At 43.0% G+C, this 20,354-nt stretch overlaps 2 protein-coding genes across 5 annotated transcripts; one reads left to right on the forward strand and one right to left on the reverse strand.

The window, feature by feature from the left end:
- Window positions 1-1,932: 1,932 nt before the first annotated feature.
- LOC101780059 (ATP-dependent 6-phosphofructokinase 5, chloroplastic) lies at window positions 1,933-8,071 on the reverse strand. Of its 2 annotated transcripts, XM_022823871.1 has the most exons (15): window positions 7,856-8,071; window positions 7,088-7,232; window positions 6,485-6,816; window positions 6,291-6,372; window positions 6,089-6,162; window positions 5,622-5,733; window positions 4,981-5,076; window positions 4,793-4,894; window positions 4,639-4,713; window positions 4,023-4,163; window positions 3,799-3,915; window positions 3,614-3,718; window positions 3,421-3,501; window positions 2,535-2,663; window positions 1,933-2,424 (listed from the first exon to the last, which is right to left on the reverse strand). In XM_022823871.1, exons 3-15 carry the CDS (start codon window positions 6,790-6,792, stop codon window positions 2,257-2,259), a joined length of 1,590 nt encoding a protein of 529 aa, XP_022679606.1. In that variant the 5' UTR covers window positions 6,793-6,816; window positions 7,088-7,232; window positions 7,856-8,071; the 3' UTR covers window positions 1,933-2,256. The 2 variants fall into 2 exon arrangements, with proteins under 2 accessions (XP_022679606.1, XP_004956817.1); XM_004956760.2 differs by lacking the exon at window positions 7,088-7,232.
- Window positions 8,072-8,314: 243 nt separating this feature from the next.
- On the forward strand, window positions 8,315-12,629 carry LOC101780464. Of its 3 annotated transcripts, XM_004956764.2 has the most exons (5): window positions 8,315-8,732; window positions 8,899-9,096; window positions 9,525-9,568; window positions 9,667-12,004; window positions 12,084-12,629. In XM_004956764.2, exons 4-5 carry the CDS (start codon window positions 11,302-11,304, stop codon window positions 12,395-12,397), a joined length of 1,017 nt encoding a protein of 338 aa, XP_004956821.1. In that variant the 5' UTR covers window positions 8,315-8,732; window positions 8,899-9,096; window positions 9,525-9,568; window positions 9,667-11,301; the 3' UTR covers window positions 12,398-12,629. The 3 variants fall into 3 exon arrangements, with proteins under 3 accessions (XP_004956821.1, XP_004956819.1, XP_004956820.1); XM_004956762.2 differs by having other exon boundaries at window positions 8,315-8,751; window positions 8,899-9,568; XM_004956763.2 differs by having other exon boundaries at window positions 8,315-8,682; window positions 8,899-9,568.
- The last annotated feature ends 7,725 nt before the right edge of the window (window positions 12,630-20,354 follow it).

The raw sequence follows: 20,354 nt of genomic DNA on the forward strand, positions 1-20,354 counted from the left end.
ATATATATATATATATATATATATATATATATATATATAAAAGCTCGCGCACGCAGAGAGACCCGTGGGCCGCAGGCTATTGGCAAGAGCCAGCTGGGATGGGCCAGCAAAGGGCAGCAGCCCGTGGGTAGACCAGACTATATAACACGGGCCTGTTTGTCTGAGCTGCCGACTATATAACACGAGCCTGTTTATCTGAGCTGCAGTTTTTTTAGTTTTCTGAAAAGCTGCAGCTGGATTTTTTTCTAAAAAACTAATAATAATTTTTGAAAAATGTGTTTAACTTTCTGGCTTTTCAACTTTCCATATAAACTCAGCTTTACTGAGCTTCTAGCTTTTCAAAAGCTGCACAAGAAGTTTGCTGTTTGTTTAAACTTCTAATTTTTCACACTAAGAAGCTGCTAGAAACCTCAAACAAACAGGTCCTAGCTCCGGAAGTTCTTTTTTAATGGACCTTCCACATTTTAGATTCGTGCAAACAATCATCTGTCGACTGCGGTTTAGCTCCATGGTTCTAGTCTACCACCACCTTTCACTCTCTCGCACGACGCTACCCCCTAATGCCCGCCACCACCGCCTGCATGTGCCATCCTCTGCGGCCCCGCATTGTTGTTGTCCGCGTGCTCCGCCGTCGCCACCCGGCACACTGCTGTTCACATCCTCCACCTCTGCCGCTACCCGCATGCAGCCTCCACCACTGCTACAGGTCCTGCTACGCCTTGCCTATGTTGTGCTGGTCATCCCAAGCCACCCCCGCCTTTGTCGTGCTGGCTATCCCACGCCACCCCCGCCACGTACCGTTGCCGCCACCATAGGCGCAATAAATATTGATTTTTTTTCAAAATGTTGATCCATGTTTTGGTAAATGTTGAATCAATTCGCTTAAGATGTTGAAATAGGTTTTGAAAAAAATTGAAACTAATATTTTTTTAAAATGTTGAGCTAGTTTTTCAAAAATTGTTGAATCTATTATTTTCACATGTTGATGTGTTATTCAGAAAATGTTAAAACCCATCTTTCGAATGTTTAATGTGAACCTCCAATTTAAATTTAATGGATTTTAAAGGCATAAAGCTTGATCAATTTCCACATGGTGTATAGGAGGCCTGTGGTAGACCTGACGGGGGAAGTTGTGCATAATCAATTATTGAGAATGCATGGCGCAAGAACCCAGGAAGTGATTTAGGTGGGCTGGCATATTCGCTTAAAGCAGTCACCGCTGATCTGAAAGTCTGGAGCCGGGAGAAATTTGGCCACGTTACAAAGCGCACTGCGAAGCTGACAAAAGAACTCGATGAGATCTTATATACAGAAGAGATAATGTGGCTCCAAAGATCGAGAATTACATGGCTGAAGGAAGGGGACAGAAACACAAAATACTTCCATAGGAAAGTCAGATGGAGGGCAAGGAAAAACTGGATAAAGAAACTAATGGTAGTTGGTGCTCCGGGCAAGATGAAATGCAAGGTCTCAAATTTATTTCGAAGAGATGAAGGGGTGAATCCTGCAGAGATTGCTGATTTGTTTGATCCACCCCTTCATCTCTGCAATTGTGCAAGCTGTCTACAGGATACTTGTGCAGAGATTGCAGGATGCTCCCGTTTCAAATAATTTCTTTATGTAATCAGAGGTCTGATGAGCAAGTACTACAGGTATTTTGGAAATCCAGATTATTTTCCCCTTGGAATCTATGGCCATGAGCTCTGACATTCGTAAAAGAAGAAAATTACGACGCTCTACTTCCTGAGAGGAAGCGTAAATGATGCTCCTAACTTCCCAAAACAACATCGATTACACCAAAGGCCTTGAACGATCAAACAGAATCTGACTGCTGAGAATGCTGCACTTCCCAGTCAGATTGTCGATTACAGACAGTAAATTACCGTCAATAGAACATCTCACCAGGCCGCAGCCAGTTTTGTAGCATCTGGATTATGCAATCGCCAAAGTTCTTTGTGGTAGGATTTATGGTCAAATCATTTGCAGTGATAGCATTTTACAAAAAGAAAAAAATCCCTTCTGGGGCAAATGAAAAGAACGAGTATGTTTTCTATGTCAGAATGATCAAGGGACGACTCTGTGTAAAGTTTACTATGAGCTCCTCCAACTTCACAGGCAAAATTTGGTGCCAGAAGGATTTATTCTAGTTTCCAGTAAGAAAATCCAGTGCCACAAGAATTTATTCTAGTTTCCTGTTAGCAATACATGATGGACGATTCTCTTGGTACCGTGCGCTGTTGTGATGGCAAGGTAGAGTCAGTGGAAGTCGGGCTGCCCAGTGGACGTCAGGCAGCGGTGCCACATCCTGCTATTAGGGTTCACATGCTTTGGCGTTGTGATGACCTCTGGAATGGGAAGGTAGACGTAGTGTGTATTGCAAACACCTGACGTGATGCCACTGAACCCAGCAAAGGCTCCATGTACCTAAAAAAACATTCATATAACTTTCTTAAATTCGAACTAATTAAGATGGATAAAAATATTACACTTACATTCAAATGATTACTAGCAGACAATCAAAGAAATCAACTTACAGCATTTTGCCCGAGCACGGTGCAGAGAATAGCATCGGACGCATTTGCCCGGCAGGCCCGAACCATATATGTTGGATCAATGTATTTTAAATCAGCTGGAACACCGATGTCCTTGAAATGCTTCTTGATCTGCAAGGTGAAACCAATGCTACTGAATAATTTGTAAAAGAAAAAACTGTTTAGAATGGAACACGGTGCCAACAACCATATTATGGAATAAAGAGTTCAGTAATCTTCATATTGATCTGCTAGTTCAAACATGGTACACTTTTGCTTTATAGTAAATTAGAGATTTTTTTACTGATTTTCTATATGTATTTTGGTATGTATAGGGAAAACAGAGTACCATAAACTACATACCGGCCATGAAAAAACAACTGGTACGATCTTAACTATGGTTTGCACTTTATAAATCTGATAAGACTGGTATCAGACCTATATTTGTTGGTCTTCTTTCACAGGCTTATAAAAAGGTATTTCCCCAAATATGAAACTTGAGGAAAATCAATAATGAACAATTCAAAATAAATATACACATCAAGAAAAGAACTTGATTCTGGCAAGTATACCAGGCTGGAAGTAAAACTTCGATCAGGATTCACTGAAAACCGGAGGTCCACAGTCCGCACCCCTAAGAAACCTAACTCACCACCCACAGCGATGCACTGCTACACACGCAGTGGCTGTAGGATTGGATGCACTTTTTGAAAGTTTTTTCTCTTATTTTAATAAGTGGTGCATCTTCACTGTCATTTTGGCACAAATCCCTGGCACGAGGTACAACCTCCATCTGGGGACCAAATGACAACCAAACCTTATAGGCTTATACTGATATTCAAAGGTACTAGATACAAATGTATGCAGAAGGGGTTTCAGACGAGGATACCTTCTGTTGCATGTGGACACCAAAGTCACTAAGTATCACATTTCCTGAAGCATCAGTTGCATTTGATTTTTGCAGTAAATCCTGGGCGAAGAGTCAAAGAAATACATTCCTCAAATTTCATAATTCATCCATTATAATAGAGCCTTTGAAGTACTTAAAAAGGAAAAAACATGAAACTGCAATGCCAACTTACCTGTCCCGCACCTTCAGCAACACAAATCATGCAAAATCCCTTTGTATTAAGTAAATGCTCAAGGTGTTGCAAGACACCATGTTCTCCATCAAGTGTGAAAGATACCTTCATTCATATTGTAATCTTTTGTCAGTAGATGTGAAGCCAAGACAAGTCACTCATCGTAGTGTTTAGTGTTTACAGACCTCAGGGATTAGGCAAACATCGATTTGTCCACTGGAAAGAGAAGCATGCATGGCAATGAACCCACTGCTTCTTCCCATTAGTTTGACTAACCCAATTCCATGGTACGCACTACGTGCCTAGAGACAAACGGGATAAATCAAGTAAAGCAAGTGCAAACAGTATGTCGAATTCATATTCATTTGACTGCATTTTGAAATTCACAACTGGGCAAAAAGCAGCTTACCTCTATATAAGCAGAATTGATAGCACGCTGGGCTTCTTCCACAGCTGTATCAAAACCAAACGTCTTATCCATAAAAAGTATATCATTATCGATTGTCTTTGGGACAGCAACAACTGAAACTTTTAGTTTTCTCTTACGACACTGTAAACAAGAGAAAAAAAGGACAAAAACATAAACAATGCATGAATAATAACGTTCCGAGGACCTTGCAAATATGTTTTAGAGTAGATGATTCATTGGACCCTTCCTGAATCCTAACTGAGGTAATGCACAAAACAGAAATAGTTTAGTTTCAGGAAGTTGCGAAAAATCACACCCAACAGCCACTGGAATACTTTGTGCACAAATGACCTCTGTGTATGAGAGAAAAGACACTCATGTTTTATATTACATACCCATAATTTTAGATATAAAATAGGGTTCAATCCAAATTTGTTACCTTTGAAATTCAAGAAACATGCTAACTTTTATCTCAGTATTGCAAAAATTACCAAGGTAATGCATTTAGGTCATATATGGATTTGATTACTAGGCTGAAGTGAACAAAACTAAATATAAAGAATACAAACATGTCCAAAAATTTCCTAGAAGTATGAAAGGAAGAGAGAGTAATAACCTCCTCATGAATAGCATTGGCTCCTGCATGGCTACCATTTCCACCAATTACAAAGAGCATATCAATTCTTCTGGCCTACAAATATACGATGATCACCGAAACAATATTGAAGCTGCAACACGGAATATGGTGTCTTTCATTTCAGCTTAGTTACCTGTATACTATCTACAATCTCACTAGTTTTAGCTCCTCCACGAGAAACACCTAGGAAACTTCCTCCAGAAAGATTTATGTTTTCCACCACATCACGTGAAAGCTGAAGGTTCTCACCACAATGATTCAACAATATCATGAACATCAACACCCTTTAGCACCTGAGAGATGATGGAAAAGCATCCTTACCGGCATTTCTTTTAAGCCTTTCTCAAAAAACCCACGATAACCAAATGGGATTCCAACTATATTCTTCACCCCATAGGTCTCCAAGGTAAATACTATCTGCAAATATAAGCAAATATACACATGTAAAAAACACAGATCTGATTATCCGTGGATCCATAATCTTCTTAACAGAATTCAACATTAGTTTAAACTACACGCATATAAAAATGACCATTTGCCAGATTATTTCTGGGATATGTCAAATAAATACGGGAAAATCATGTTTGAATTTAAATAACCGTCCTAAATTAGATTCAGAGTTTGTTTGAATTAAAAAAAGGCTTTAGTTATTCAGCATTTACTTGAAAGTGTGCTATTCAGGATTCAAATAACATCTACAAGTTCAATGCATAGCCATTCACACATACATTCACTAATCAATTTTCATCTGCATTTTGTCTCCCACTTTTCTTGTTAGCTCTGATCAAAAAGGTTATCGTAGCTCCTAAAGACATCTTACTCCTAAAATGGTTAATACTCCTATAACCTTTACAAGTGTAAATGTGCCATAAATGCCTAGATACTGCATCAGGGACTCTACGCAGTGAGAACGAAAACAATACAAAATCACTTCAGCCATGTTAGAAGAATCAAACTCATACCTGTCTAATGACATCATTTAACCCAGGGCAGAGCCCTCCACAGGTAACAATAGCAGCCTTTACTTCTTCAGGTTCATAGTATATCTCCTTACGAGGGCCTGCACGATGAACCCTATGGAAAGCAAAAATTATTTTCTCATCCATTTACCATTCTTAAAATAAAACTGTTTTCTTAAGCAATAGTAAAGCTGCTGGTATTTTATTAACAGGAGAACTTGAAAATTATAAAGTGTGAAAAAGATGGGAAAACAAAGAAATAAGAATAAACACCGTACTATTAGCAGGACCAAAGAACAAGAATATAGAGACTATCAACTGTTCTCTATCAGGTATACTCATGATATGAACAATGATGCAAGTTAGCAACACATGGAGCATTTCCTGGAAACATTCATAATTTTAGCATAAAAAAGGTGAATCAGCCCCCTAGAAAAAAGAACTAGCCAATGTGCTACATGAGATCATACCAGTGTTCCACCCAGCTACAATCAGGATCAATGCACTCAGCTCCAGCAGAAGTAGGAGACGCATACTTTATCACCTAAATAAACAAATTATGGTAAGCGATATATTCACCAGCGGAAACAACAAAGCCTCTTCTCGAGACCATGCCTTGTTTTATGTACTCATCTGCAAGTACTGAACACGTCATATGTGCTCAATATTTACCTTGAGAAGTGCTCGGTCATCCTTATTTACATAACCATTCCGCATATCAGTTGATGAGACATCACCATCACCCAGTGGAGTTCTGTCAGAATAAATGATGGTTTTCTTGAAGTATGAGATCCAGCTAAATTTTCATGTTTAAATGCTTAAACCAGCTATTAAGTCAAACAAAGATATAGCAAACGGGGATGAACCTGTTTTTCTTCAGAGAGAATGTAGTGGTCCTTGGCTCCATATCATATATATCAGTAATGTGTGGCAAACTAAAACGCCTATCCCAGTCTTCCTGATACTTTTGCTTCCAAGAAGGATCACTGAAATCTAGGTCTAACTTCCCAGAAATAGCTCTGACATGCAGTAGCACAGATCTTTTTCTGCACTTTCGCTTGCTTAAGGAGGTGAAACCATATTGGCATTGGTCCCTTGTTGGATGCCACCACTGTTGCTGTGTAGCAGAACTAGTGCTTGCTTTTAACACAACAGCCATCCCAGATAAGGACATCAAGATTGCAGTGCGCCCACTAATCTGCAGCAGAAATTCAGCAAGCTGAATGTCAGTTGATGCTAATAGTCCTACAGAAAAATGAACGCATTTCATATGAGTGAAGGATAGTAACCCAAATTGAATCGTGATGTAACTTTGCTAATATCATGAGATGTTCCAGTTAATCAATATTTCAAGGCTAAGGATGTGACACATTAGCTTTTCACTAGCCTCCTTAAAATAAGAACATTAAGATCTACAGCCAAAAACACCTATCTGAGACTATGAGTATCTTAACACAGAACACCATTACCTGAAAGACCAAGTACACTGGCAGTTTGGTAAAACTCAAAAAGCATCAGTACTAGTGATGAAGTTAACACTGGAAATGGGGTCCAGCTCACACTCCATCTATCTTCATAACAACCTAACCAGGGGCACTTGCAGAGGCTGGACCGCTGGAGCAAGCCAAAATTAACATGACACAGTGAAAGCGCATTACATTCGAGCACAGATAAACCAGCAATCTTAGGAGCACCTCACAATTCAAAACACCAATTCGAGCACCACAGGGTTTGCTAACTTACTCCAAACCACGCACAAGAGCCACAATGCCAAACTAATGACATGCACTTCCATCCCGATCAACCAACTACAGCAACCATGAAGATAGCAGAACTACGGTACTCGAAAGTGACGGTTGACGTCACCACTAAAACGCATCACGAAGATCCCGAATCAACCGCGAAAGGGACCAACTAAACCGAGGACCCAACGTTCACTCCACGACCCACGATCAATCGGCGGGCACCAAGACCCACGCCCCCATGAACATTTCCAGCCGCGGAGAAATCGGATCATCAAACGCGAGGAGTTCCCCCTACAACGACGCCGGCGCGTGAAAATGATTACCGCATTGCGCCAGTGGTGCGATACCCCGCGGCGGACCAAGCGGCGCCGTGCGGATCTCACCGGCGAGCGGAGGCCGGGGAGGGACCGGACCGATCTCCACGGGCGAGCGAGCGCCGCGCGGTGCAGGGAGTGGGGTTAGGGGTGGCACGAGACCCGGCCGGCGGCTTACCTGCGGCTCGGGGGCGGCGAGAGAAGCTGCGGGATTCGATTCGACCGCGCTCTGCTCCGGGCTTCGAGTTCGCTCGTCGCGTCGTTGATCGGTCGGAGTCTTGGAGAGTGTTTTGACCCTTGGGCGCGGCGGAGAAGCAGAGGCAGCAAGAGACGGCAGCGGAGTTGGGAGTGGGGACGGAGGGGTTCCAGGTGGCGGGGAGGAACGGCGTGGGCGCGGTGTATCAGTGGTGTGGTCCGCAGGTAGATCGGGGGTTGGTGTGTGCCGGCGAGGCGGCGACTCGAGGGCACGGGCGGGGACAGGGTCCAGCGGATCCTGAACCGTTGGATCAGAATTGTTGACGAATCGTCAGGGTTGTATCAGCTTATTTTCCGCTTATCAGTGGAAATAAGCCAGTCAAGCCACCTCCACGCTTAGCTCACGATCCACCTAAACACCTTGCTTATTTCTCGCTTACCAGTCAAGCCGCTTAGCTCACAATCCAAAATTGAACTATCGCTCCGATTCTCATGTACACGGCCTCTGTGACGCTTCTCGCGTAAGCGGACCAATTTTTCCCGATACCCCTCCCCACCGACACCTGTCGTCCGCTCCCAGCACCCGTCCGCCGCCACCCCATCCGCCGTCGGCTCCGGCCGCCACCCCATCCGCCGTCGGCTCCGGCCGCCACCCTCCACCGGTTCCCTGCCCAGATCCAACCCGCCTCTTCCCTGCCGAGCAGATCCCGTCCGTCCGCCTGCTGGTGTTCCTGCGGTTCCTGCCCGCAGGTGCTGGCCTGCAGATCCCGTGCGCCCCCCTGCTGCTGTTCCTGCAAGTCCTGCCTGCAGGTGCCTGCCGAGCAGATCCCATCTGCCCCCCTGCTGCTGTGTTTCTGCAGGTGGTGCTTCCACCGGCCGGTATTTGTGGATCTTTTCATATTTGTATAGATGGTTATGTCAATGCTTGTTAATTGCCTGGTCTAGTGGCGTTTGCACTGATCCTTTGTTTGTGGTTTGTTCTTTCGCCTCGTGAGTGAAAATTTCTGTATGTTGGTTGGGACTCAGGAAAGATGAGGACTTGAGGACTCGCCAAGATGAAGGTGCTGACCCCCTGCTATTGTTCCTGCAAGTGCTGCTTCCGTCGGCTCCCCTCAGGTGCTGCCCCCCTCCTTCCGCCTGCTGTTGAGAATGTGCTGCTGCTGTTGAGAAGGATACCTATGCGTCAATTTTTACTGGCGTCATTTACCGCCGACCAAGAGCAAGGTAAATTGTTGTCACTTCTTTGATGGATTGCGCAAATGGCAGGTTGTGGGTTGCATAGTAGTACTTCTTGATTCATGCTGCTCTCAATTCATGGTCAGTAAACAAGATTGTAGATTTATATTTAGTTCTACAATACTGTAATCAAATTTTGATGGAAAAGTCATCAAAGCTTGTGGCAAAATGGGATTCATTTGCCGCAAAGGCTTTCAATGACATTTGTGTGGAAGAAGTACTTGCTTTTAATCGGCTGCAGCAATATTTGAATGCGGTGGGATATGCAAATCTTGTTAGAAAGTTTTATGAGCGTACCAAGAGACCATACAATGAAGGGCAAATGAAGAACACGTGGGATATATTGAAAAAAATGTATACCTAATGGAAGACTTTAAACTTGAGAGCAATCGGATTGAGAAGAGATCCTGTTACAGGTTGTATTGTGGCTGATGATGAATGGTGGGAAGAACAAAATGCGGTGAGCCCACTAACACTCCCATTAGAGATAGTTCACATACACGTTGTTTGTTTTCAACAGAAGGTTTAATGGCATGCTGTTTTGGTGATATTTTACAGGCTATGCAAGGTTGTAACCAGTTTAGAACAGCCCGCTTGAGTACGAGGATCAGATGCAAATCTTGTTTGAATTTGTTATTGTTATAAATGAGACTTCATATGTTCCAAGTGGTGATGGCAATATTGATGAACATGATGTTGCTGATGCTGGGGGCAATAGTGATAGGGAGGCACCTAAGGTCCCAACAAGTGAAAGCATCTAGGCCCCTAACTTGTGTTTTGGTAATTAATGACGATCTTAGTGGACTAACAATTTCATTGAGAATATGAGTATAGGTTAGTCCTGAAGTTGAGTTGAGCTTCAAAGGATACTATGACGATATCTTGGTTGGTTTGAACGTTGGAAAGCTCAAGGCAAAGGTACACGATAGGGTTTTTATTTTTACCGATCAAGAGGTACTTAGCGGATGTGAATTGACCGGAATAGTAGGGTAGATAGCTGTACTATCAAGAGGGCTCAATTTCATTTACTTGATGGTTCTATAGTGCCACTTTGCTCAAACAATTGCATTACATGCATAGGAACTAACTTAGTTTGAGAAAGTGAAAGAAATGAGAAGAAAAACTTGTTCTAAAAGAGGTCTAACTATATAAGGGCGGACGGTCCGGCTCTAGGTGGCGGACGGTCAGCTAAACCTAGATAGAAATAGGTTTTCGGGCCGAGAAATTATTTCTCAAAAGCGGACAGTCTGCAGTTGTTTTCTACGGACAATCCGCATGGGGTGGACGGTCCGGCCCTCTGTAACGGTCCATTCTGACACGCATTAAATGCTGCAGTAGCCGTTGGGGCTTGAACTGCGGACGGTCTGCCCCCTGTGGGGCGGACGATCCGCCAGTCCCCTGTTTTTCGCAAAAATGACTGTAATAGCTAGTTTTAGAAGGGAGGCTTGTAAATACCCCACCCCCGAATATGGGTGAGGTCTTTTGGCACCTTGGACAATATTTGTGACATTCTAAAGCCTCTTCCACATCTCACTCACTCACGGTGCTTAGAGATTGCATTCTAGTGAGATTGAGAGCATCCTAGTGCATTGCATGAAGAATTTGAGATTTGTGGCACTAGAGAGTCTTCAAGCAAGTGTTCTTTGATTGCTTGGAGATTGTGAAAGCCGTTGAGCCCTTCAAGAAGATTGTGAAGGAGCCCCGGTTATTCTTGTGAGGGGTCTTGTGCTCACCTCGTTGGAGCGGTGAAGAGCAACTCTAGTGGAATCGAGGTTTGGAGAGGTTCTTTGATTGAAGCCGGCTCAAACATCAAGCGATGCCTTGATAGAGGAGCAGTTGAAATATTGAATCCACCTCAACGTGGATTAGGAGTGACTAGCAAGTCATCGACACCACGGGATAAATTCGTCACTCGTGTTTGGTTCTAACTTTGCTCAATTTCTTTATTGCATTTTACTTTGAGCAAATTACTTTACTAGAGATTGAATAGTATCTTGTCACCCTAGGTTGCAAACCTTCACCTAGTTGTAGAGTAGCTAGAAATAGTTTTCCTCTTGTGTTACTAATCAAATTTTTAAAGTGTTGTGATTTTAGTTGAAACCGCCTATTCACCCCCCTCTAGTCGATATCCTAGATCCTATCAGAGCCGTGGTCTCCATATTTCAAGGATTTAACCATCTCGGAGTAGGATAAATGGCTAGTCAGAACAATGTTCATGTGGGGAAACCACCTTTCTTTGATGGGAACAACTATGATTATTGGAAAACTAGAATAATGGTTCATCTTAAAGCAATGGGCAAGAAGATATGGGGAATTGTAAATGAAGGTTTTATCATTCTTGATGAGAAGAACATGAGTGAAGCCGATGACGCTAATGAGCTGCTAAATGATCAAGCTATGAATGTGTTATATGGGGCTCTTGACATTAATAAATTCAATCGGGTCAAAAATCTCACAACCGTATATGAGATTTGGAACAAGCTTTTGAAAATTCATGAAGAGACATCTACCGTAAAGGAAGCTAAACTTTATATTTTCAAGGGCAAGTTTAGTGAATTCTCAATGAAGAAGGATGAAGATGTCTCTACTATGTTCAACCAGTTAAATGACATAGTAAATGAGCTCAAGGGTCTTGGCTTCAATGCTCATCCTAAACTACAAGAAGCAAGGTTCTGGCCTCATTTCAAAGATTGCATAGGAGCAATAGATGGTACCCATATACCTGTAACTGTGCCATTAGGGCATGGGTATCCTTCACAAAATGTCATGGCGGTATGTGACTTTGATATGCGGTTCACATTTGCTGTCACTGGTTGGCCTGGTTCTGTCCATAACACTCGTGTATTATTGGACACGTTTCTCACATACAAGGAACAATTTCCACATCCTCCCGATGGTAAGAACAAGTTATGTTGCAATCTATTTTTCAGGAAATAATTGCTCATTGTAATATAACATATAAATATAACCTGCAGGCAAGTACTATCTTGTTGACTCTGGATATCCTAATAGAAAAGGATTTCTTGCACCCTACAAGGGACAAAGGTATCATGTTTCTGAATGGCAGCATGGTCAGCATCCGGCGGGATTGAAAGAAGTATTTAATCATGCACATTCATCACTTAGAAATGTGATTGAGCGATCATTTGGAGTTCTAAAGATGAAGTTGCGCATTCTCTTGAATCTGCCCAGTTATCTGGTTAACAAGCAGTCCAAAATTATAGTTACTTGTATGGCCCTTCACAATTTCATCAGAGATAGTGTCGTACATGATGTGCATTTTGAATAGGATTTTGAGGAAGATGATGCTAATCCAACCCAACCTAGCACAGATGGTGGTGCTGCTACTTTAGGAGATGACATGGATATGGGTGCATTGCGTGATGCTATTGTTGTCGCTATGATTTCGTAATTCATTGTTGTACCCATGATAGATGTTTCCATACTAGACCGATCTCATATGAATTTCATATTATTGTAATGCAATTTCTATTTAACAAACTCTAAAGACATTAGAATTATTGTCTTCTCCTCAGATTCATAACAAAAATGAGCTATTATCAGTCTTAGGGGCATTCAGGTCAATTTACCAGCTAGGACAGACAATCAACACAAAATAATTAGGATTGCCAAACACCTAGCTTATTAAGACAGCGGATTCTCCAGACAGCAGGCTTATCAGATAAGCCTGCTTGCCAGATAAATGAGTTCCAGAAAAACATATACAAATAGGGCCAAAATAGTCCCATGGGCCAGAATGCTTAGTGGTGTTCGTGGGCTGTTTGGGCTTGGGGAATATTATGCTCGGAAATGCTGCAAGCTGCGGAAGCTACTACAACATCCATCCCCCAACAATAGATTTGGATCAAAGGGTTCGTTTGGGACCGCTTTTGCTGCTCCGGCTCCGCGACTGTAGCACCCTGTAGCGCAGCAGGAGTCGGAGCCAGGGAGCCACTTTTTTCCAAGCTCCGCCAGCTCCTTCCCTCGCGTAGTTGGTTGTAGCACCTCGAGGTCTGTTTTAGCTCCGCGCTACGGTGCAACATAGTCCTACATAGTATAGGTTACTGCAGCAAGGAGCCGGAGCCCCATTGGGTGAAGCCGCACCAAAGGTACCCAAAGTATCGAAAAGATTCAAAACAGTTTCCTCCTGAGAAAACAATACAACTCGACCTAACTAAGTATAAAACAAAGCTGTGCAAACTGAGCGTAGTCTAGCTAATTAGATTTCTTATCATAGAAATTTTTCCAGTAAAAGTATTCAAGTTCTTGACTTGGAATAGCTGCTCGAACTTTCTTGAATTTAATTTAGGAGTTAATAAAATTATTTCTTTAGATAATATTATCCGTCGATAATGAGTAATTTGTGTATTCAAGTTCCATATTGTGTGTGCGCACAGACTCGGGCGACCGAGACCCTGAGGCAGAGCTCGATAAATTCCACACTTTGCCCGGGACTCATTGTCTCCGACAACCAAGTCCAAGAGCCAGGGGATGGGCAGGGACTCGCGCACTTCCATCCACGCAAAAGGTAACGCCCGCGCCGGTGGCTCCGAGTGGCATACAATAAAAATAATAGGGATGAAAGCGGGACGGGAAAATTCCCGATCGACCACCACCTGTAACACCTACTATCTAGTCATCAAAGTAATTCTGAAGAAATGGAAGCAAATCATGAAGAAAAGGGAAAAGAAATTGGCTAAAAATCAAATTCGGGTCAAATTTGACCGAAATTTGAATTTTGAATTCGAAATTCAGAAAAATTTGGCAAAAATATGGAATGGAAGTATAAGAGTGATTAAAACTTGAAGATCAAGATTAGGGACAAGATCTGGTCCTAAATATCTCAAGAAAATCAAAGAAAGAAAGTAAAACCGAAATGTACTGTTCACCATCCGACAATAGGAATTTCAGAAAAACAGCACCAGATTCCATTTTGGAAATTAATTTCTGCTGAATTTTTCAAATAAAGGGATCAAGGCAACTATACAATACTGAAGTATGGACCTTGGACAAGAATACCAGGGTGTTGTTGATCAAGAATCACAAAGGAAACAAATTCAAATTGAGGTCTAAAGTTGGCACTCTGCCATTTTCGGCCAAGACACTGAAGCTGTCATTTTTCTAGGTCTGACACCAGTGCTAAGTACCTATGTTTGGAGCCAAATTCAGGAGAATGTGGTATAGGTGATTATGAGCAAAATGGAATCCCTAATGGTTGTAGAGTGTAATTGGTTTGTAGTTGGACTAAAAGGAAGGGATTTGGACCACTGAAATTATTTACAAAGTTGGGTAAGTGACCATGACCAAGTGACTGACGAACTCAATCGGGAGCTCAATGAAGTTCAGTTACCTGAGGGCAAACATTTTGAAATTGCCAACAAATGGATGATAATCTCGGGCAAGAGTTTAAATATGAATTGTAGAGCTCGTGTTTATCTACAACTTTGCTTAAGTGACTTGTGGACCGTCGGATTCAAAATCAGCCGTGGTGAAGCTCTGAACTTTCAGGCGTCAGAAACAAAAAGGGGGGGGTGACAGAGCCACGCCCGACGTGTCGCCGTCGGCGTTCTCGGTCGACTGCCAGTGCAGCAGCTACGGCACCTCCTCACCACGCAAGCCTAGCACTAGGCCACGGTGTCGCCCATGCGCGCGGTAAGTCTTTCGTGTATCTACCGCTCCCGCCCTTTTTACCGCCTGTTTTTCTACCGCCGCCGCCCTCTCTGTCAAGCCACCGCCGCCGACCAAATTCCACTGCCACACCTTACCTTCCGTCGATTCCTCTCGCCCACTCCTCCACAGATACCCCAGCTACACCCCGGTCAACTTGTTGCCCAGCATCCTTGTCGGAGTACCCGTACTCGTCGTCGTTTCCGTCCGCCACCGCCACACCTCCTGCTCACGGTGAGCACCCCCTTGCCGTCGCTGTTGTTCCTTGTGGTCGGTTTTAGGTAGACGTCTAGGGCACTAGGAAGCTGTAGAAGTAGTTGTCGGGGTAGACCGAGCCGTCGTCGTGTTTAGTCACGACCGGCCGTAGGCGCCGCCGCCCGCCGTCGTGGAGGGAATGGCTCCGGCCATCTCCCGGGAAGCTACCGCCGCACATGGGTGCGCTAGTGCATGGGGATGCTTCCCCGGCCTAGCCCCGTCGCCGGTGGGGCGCCGGCCGGCGAGCCGCACCGCCCCTATCGCGCTCGGGTTTTGGCGGGAGGAGGAAGAAGGTCCTGGTGCCATGGGCCCGCGCGTCAGGGAGGAGAAGAGAGGGAGGAGGTAGGCCGGGCGATGGCTTAAGTGGACCGCGAGTCCAGTCGGCCCAAGTGCCAGCGCGGGAGAGAGACCGTTGGAGGAAAAGGCCGGAGGCCCAGGGGTCCAGCAGGCCGGCCTCGCGGAAGAAGAGGAGAAGGAAAGATGGGCCGTCGGGCCGTCGCCGGTTGGAGAAAAGGAAAAGAAAAAGAAGATGGCCCAGTAGAGGGTTAAGAGGCCGGCGGGTGAGATGAATAGGAGAAGGGGGTGGGTCCGAGCCGCGGGCCCAGCGTAAGAGAGAGGGGGTAGAGTAGGGACGCGTGAGAAAAGTAGACCGGGGGTTTTTCGGAAAAAGTTAGATTTCCTTTATAGAATAAATAGTTTAAATCCGAATCTCACCATTTAAATCACAAAAATTTATAGGGGTGTCCAAAATTAGTGAAACCAATTTTATTAGGCTTATTTTATTTTCCTTTATGCATTAAAATTTTTATACCCTAGGAAAAACAATAAAAATTTAGGTATTTATTTAATGCCTTTCTTTTAAGGTATTTAAATAAATACTTAATCTTTATTAAATGCATAAAATATGGAATAACATTTTCATAATCACAGATTATTGTTAACTCATAGGAAATTAGGTTTCAAGATTAGAAATAAATTATAATGTCTTCTAAAAATAAAAGAAAACGCCCTAAGTAAGGATAATTAAGGAAATAAAATTGTTGGGCTAATCTTTTCGGGTTTTTATGTGTTGGCTTGCAACTTTATCATGATAAATGGTGTAGTCCTTGTTGGCTTGCAACTTTATCATGAAGGAAAGTTGTATAGTCTTGTATTCAAAAAGTTGCATTCCTAACCCCTGCATATGCTTTGTCATAGACACCGAAGCACCAGAAGGAAATTTCTCGGAATTTTCAGAAGGATCTCCGGAGTTTGAAGAGGTCTTTGAATTGGTTCCCTACGAGGCCAACTCTTCAGACAGTGCTAACTTTTTTAGCGAACAAGGCAAGCTCCGGTGCATTATACCTATTATTTTGGAGTCGCTATTTCATGTGTCCAATTATCGGTTATTTGTTATATGTATGCACTAAGTCTAGGAGTTGCTTGAAACCCATTCTTGTGCATTATCATACCTTGTTTTAAGGACATCTTTGCCACTTGTTCAAACATTTAGTAAATAACCCAAGTCTAGAATATGCTTAGTTGCCTAAGTAATTGGTCTACCAAACCTTAAGGTAAATATTGAGTCATGCATGTTAATTATGGAAAGATAGCTTGGAAATTAAGAAGCGGACAGAAGCTAAGGATGTAGTTCTGTCTGCTAGATTAATCTGGTTAAGGCCCGATTCGTTATCTTAACCTTTGATCAAGTGAAAGACATCTGATCACTTACTGGGTATGGGACCAGTAAAGCCCAGTAGGTTAGTAAACTCTCCGATCGGGAATACTTCGTACCCGCGCTTGACGTGCTGGAGATTGGCAGGGGCGTAGCCTGAAACTCACATGGTGATCTGGCCAGACATGGGGTCCCATGTGGGGGTGCGTCCCTGGGTCCGGGTAGTCTTATTCCCAATCATCGGATTTGCTAATCGAAAAGTCATTACGTACGACCTGGACAGTCGTATATAACTGGTGATCAGGGTACTCTCCTGCAGGATGTAATTGATCCGGATCGCCACAATTCTCGGTTATGAATGCACTTGATCACTGTTGAGCATCGTAGCATAAGTTCATGAATGCTACATCTTTCCACTAATGTTTTGGTGTATGACTTAATACCTTGTTGTTTACAATTAATCTTCTATCATCATCTAGAATGGTTAGGTAATAACTTAATTGAAATAAAAGATAAAGCTAAGGACACTCTTATAGTAAGCTCTTTTAGCAAAAAGTGCATCAACCAGTACACCAAAAAGCTATCATGCGGTTCCAAGAAAAGCTATTATATTGGTTAGTCGGGTAAGCCTTGCTGAGTACCTCGTACTCAGAGTTATCCCTTGTGGCTATTTTCAGAGGCACCGCAGGAATCCACCGAGGAGGAAGTCCTGAAAAACTAGGGTATTGTTATGAGTCTCACAATACCCTTAGAAGAATTCTTAAATGCTCATCCCCCACCTGAACCGTTTATGTTTAAAATCCTAGAACCTCTGTCTAACCTGCACTGTTAAGTTTATTTCAAACTATGTCTTGTAATAACTCGTACCTTGTGTATGTATGTAAAAATGTAATATTTGTTGATGCTTTCCCATCGCGGAAACAATCCTGATGTATGGCTATGAGACGTGATGTGGATCATTCGAGGAGTCCTAGGGATACTCGACGGACGACCGGACTTATACTGTTTTAAATGCGTTTCGGATAATTGCTGCATCGGCAGCGATTAGGCGCATTTAAACCAGTTTAAGTTGGACGGTTCCGCCACACCACCGTATACCGATTTTTCCCGTCCGTTACCTATTTTTCTGGGTATAATCCGAAATAAGTCAGAATACGGGAAAAAATCCGAAATCCGGGTCGAAATCGGGGGTTCTCGTTTCCCGTATTAAGCCGGGAAAGTCCCATCGGTTATTCCCGTATATGGGCCAGCCATTAGAAATTCCCCCACCAGCCCACCTTCCAACAGCCCAGCCCATCCTTCATCCCCCGCTCGGCCGCTCCCTTGGCCCACGTATATAAACTGGAAAACCTAATCCTAACCCTCTCTTACTCACTCTCTAGTCCCGCCCGCCGCCTGTAGTCTACAATCGCCAGTCCCCCGCCATCCTGCTCGCCTTCCTCTTTCACTGGCTGCCGCCACCTGCCGCGCCACCACCCCGTTCGCCACTCCGTCATTCCGTCCTCTACTCTGCGCTGCCACCCCGACGCCCCGCCACCCCGTCCGCCATCCTGTCCTCAACTCTGGATGCCGCTACCCGGGACCCGCCTCCTTCCTTAAATCCTCAGCAAGAGACGGCGGCGCACGGCTGAGCAAGGATGCCTCTGGCCGGACCGGAGGAGCTCCTTCTGTCTCTGTCTTAAGCACTAACCGGCGCCTCTTCCTAGAGCCACCACTAGTGCTGTCGGCAGCATCTTCACCACCAAATGTCAATGCCAACACCCTTGCTCCAACTACAACTCCAGGTATGTACATTAGTACATGTACTTTAGTAGATATGTAGATCTAGACATGCAGTGATGTAGGATTCTAGGCAGTAGATCTGTAGTTCATCAATGATTCAGAGGGAATGTTTTGTTGTAGATTAGAAAAAATAGGTTCTTTGTTGTGCTAGATCAATGCCTCAGTCACAATCAGTACCATTTTAAAAAAAATGTTCTAGATTAGAGAAATAAACTCTTTTTATTGGAAATTTTGTTGCAACTACTAGTTTAGTTTTTGTTAATTAGACTTTTGTGATGGATACTACAGTATAGATAGTCCATTCGTTGGCTTACATTGAAATGGAACCTCTTTGCACTTGTGATCAGAGAAAGGGACTTTTTTTCCGTGCTTGTTAGAATGGAACAGTAGCAATATCTAGTTACTACATTGATATCAGATCGTCGGAGGTATGAAAAGATATCTCCATCTCCTAGTGAATGGCCCAAGGCATACAAACTTTTTCAATGCCTTAAGAAATTATATGACCTCACAGAACTGTTCTTTGGTACTTTATATCCAACTGCAAATTTATTCTATAGAGGGTTTTGTGATATTAAGGTTTTGCTAAATGATTGGTGCACTAGTCCAGATCTGACTATTAGTGAAATGACATCTTCTATGAGTAAGAAGTTTGAAAAATATTGGAAGAAGTCCTCTACTACCCTTGCTGTTGCATGCTTCCTAGATCCTAGGTACAAAAAGAGGCTTGTGAAATTCTACTTGAAGAAGTTTCATCTATGAAATTCTACTTGAAGAAGTTTCATGGTTTTGGATATCAAATCCATCTTGATGAATTTGATATTTTCCTTAAGAACTTTGTATCAATTCTATGTTACTTCTGCACCATCTTCTTCAAAAATTAAGAGTGGAGTAGATCAGCCTACAGAACCTAGTGATATATCAGATTTGCTAGTGGACCATGAAGATGATGAACTAGAAAATTTCTTGCATGAAGCAAGTGGATCTGATCTTAATAACTTAAATGATCTGAACAGGTACATGGCTGATCCACCTTTGAGGCTTAGTGGAAAGTTTGATATTTTGTCTCGGTGGAAGAACCAGAAAGATGAGTATCCTGTCCTTTCCCAAATTGCACATGACCTGCTGGCAGTTCAAGTCTCTACTGTTGCTTCTAAATTTGCATTTAGTGTTGATGGCCGTGTAATTGATCCTTTCCATAGCCGTCTTGATCCAGAAATGGTTGAAGCTTTGATATGCACCAAAGTTTCAAGGAATGATACATTTATCTTGTTGTCCTTAATTTTCTGTAACAAAATTGATCATGTCTTGGCTGTGCTAATATATTCTTGTTGTTCTTCAATTTCAGATAGGAGAGTTGGTTCCATTATAGGCGACCCGGAAGTTCTTGATGCCATCGCTACAAAACTGGCGTGTGAGGTGCGTATTTCCAAGTTCATGTAGTAATCAGCTTGCATGGTTCTATTATTGTAACATGAATTCATGTTATTTTTTAAAAGATTTTGGCATTACAACTTCACTGGTGGTTAATTATTTTGTTTCATTGTGTATCTTGTTGACTAGGAGGATGAAGTTGTTGATAGTGAAGAAGAGGTGGAGGGGCCCAATTCAAGGGATTTGGACATGTATGATGTTGCTGTTGGTGACTTTTGTTGTGACTAATGCAATTGGAGTCAGGACCTTTATTTTGGTTGCATACTTGAACTTATGTTGGTGTATGGGCTATGTATTACTGTATCAGACTGTTATGTTGGCTGCTGCTATCGGCCGTTGTCTGTATGATTGTACGTACCTTGGTTTTATGTTATCATGTCGATTCGTAAACTTGAACAGTTGAACAATTGAACCTAAATTGTCGTATGATTTATGAATGTCATGTAAGAATTGG

Source organism: Setaria italica, chromosome II, assembly GCF_000263155.2.
Source record: "Setaria italica strain Yugu1 chromosome II, Setaria_italica_v2.0, whole genome shotgun sequence".
NCBI classification, from domain to species: Eukaryota; Viridiplantae; Streptophyta; class Magnoliopsida; order Poales; family Poaceae; genus Setaria; species Setaria italica.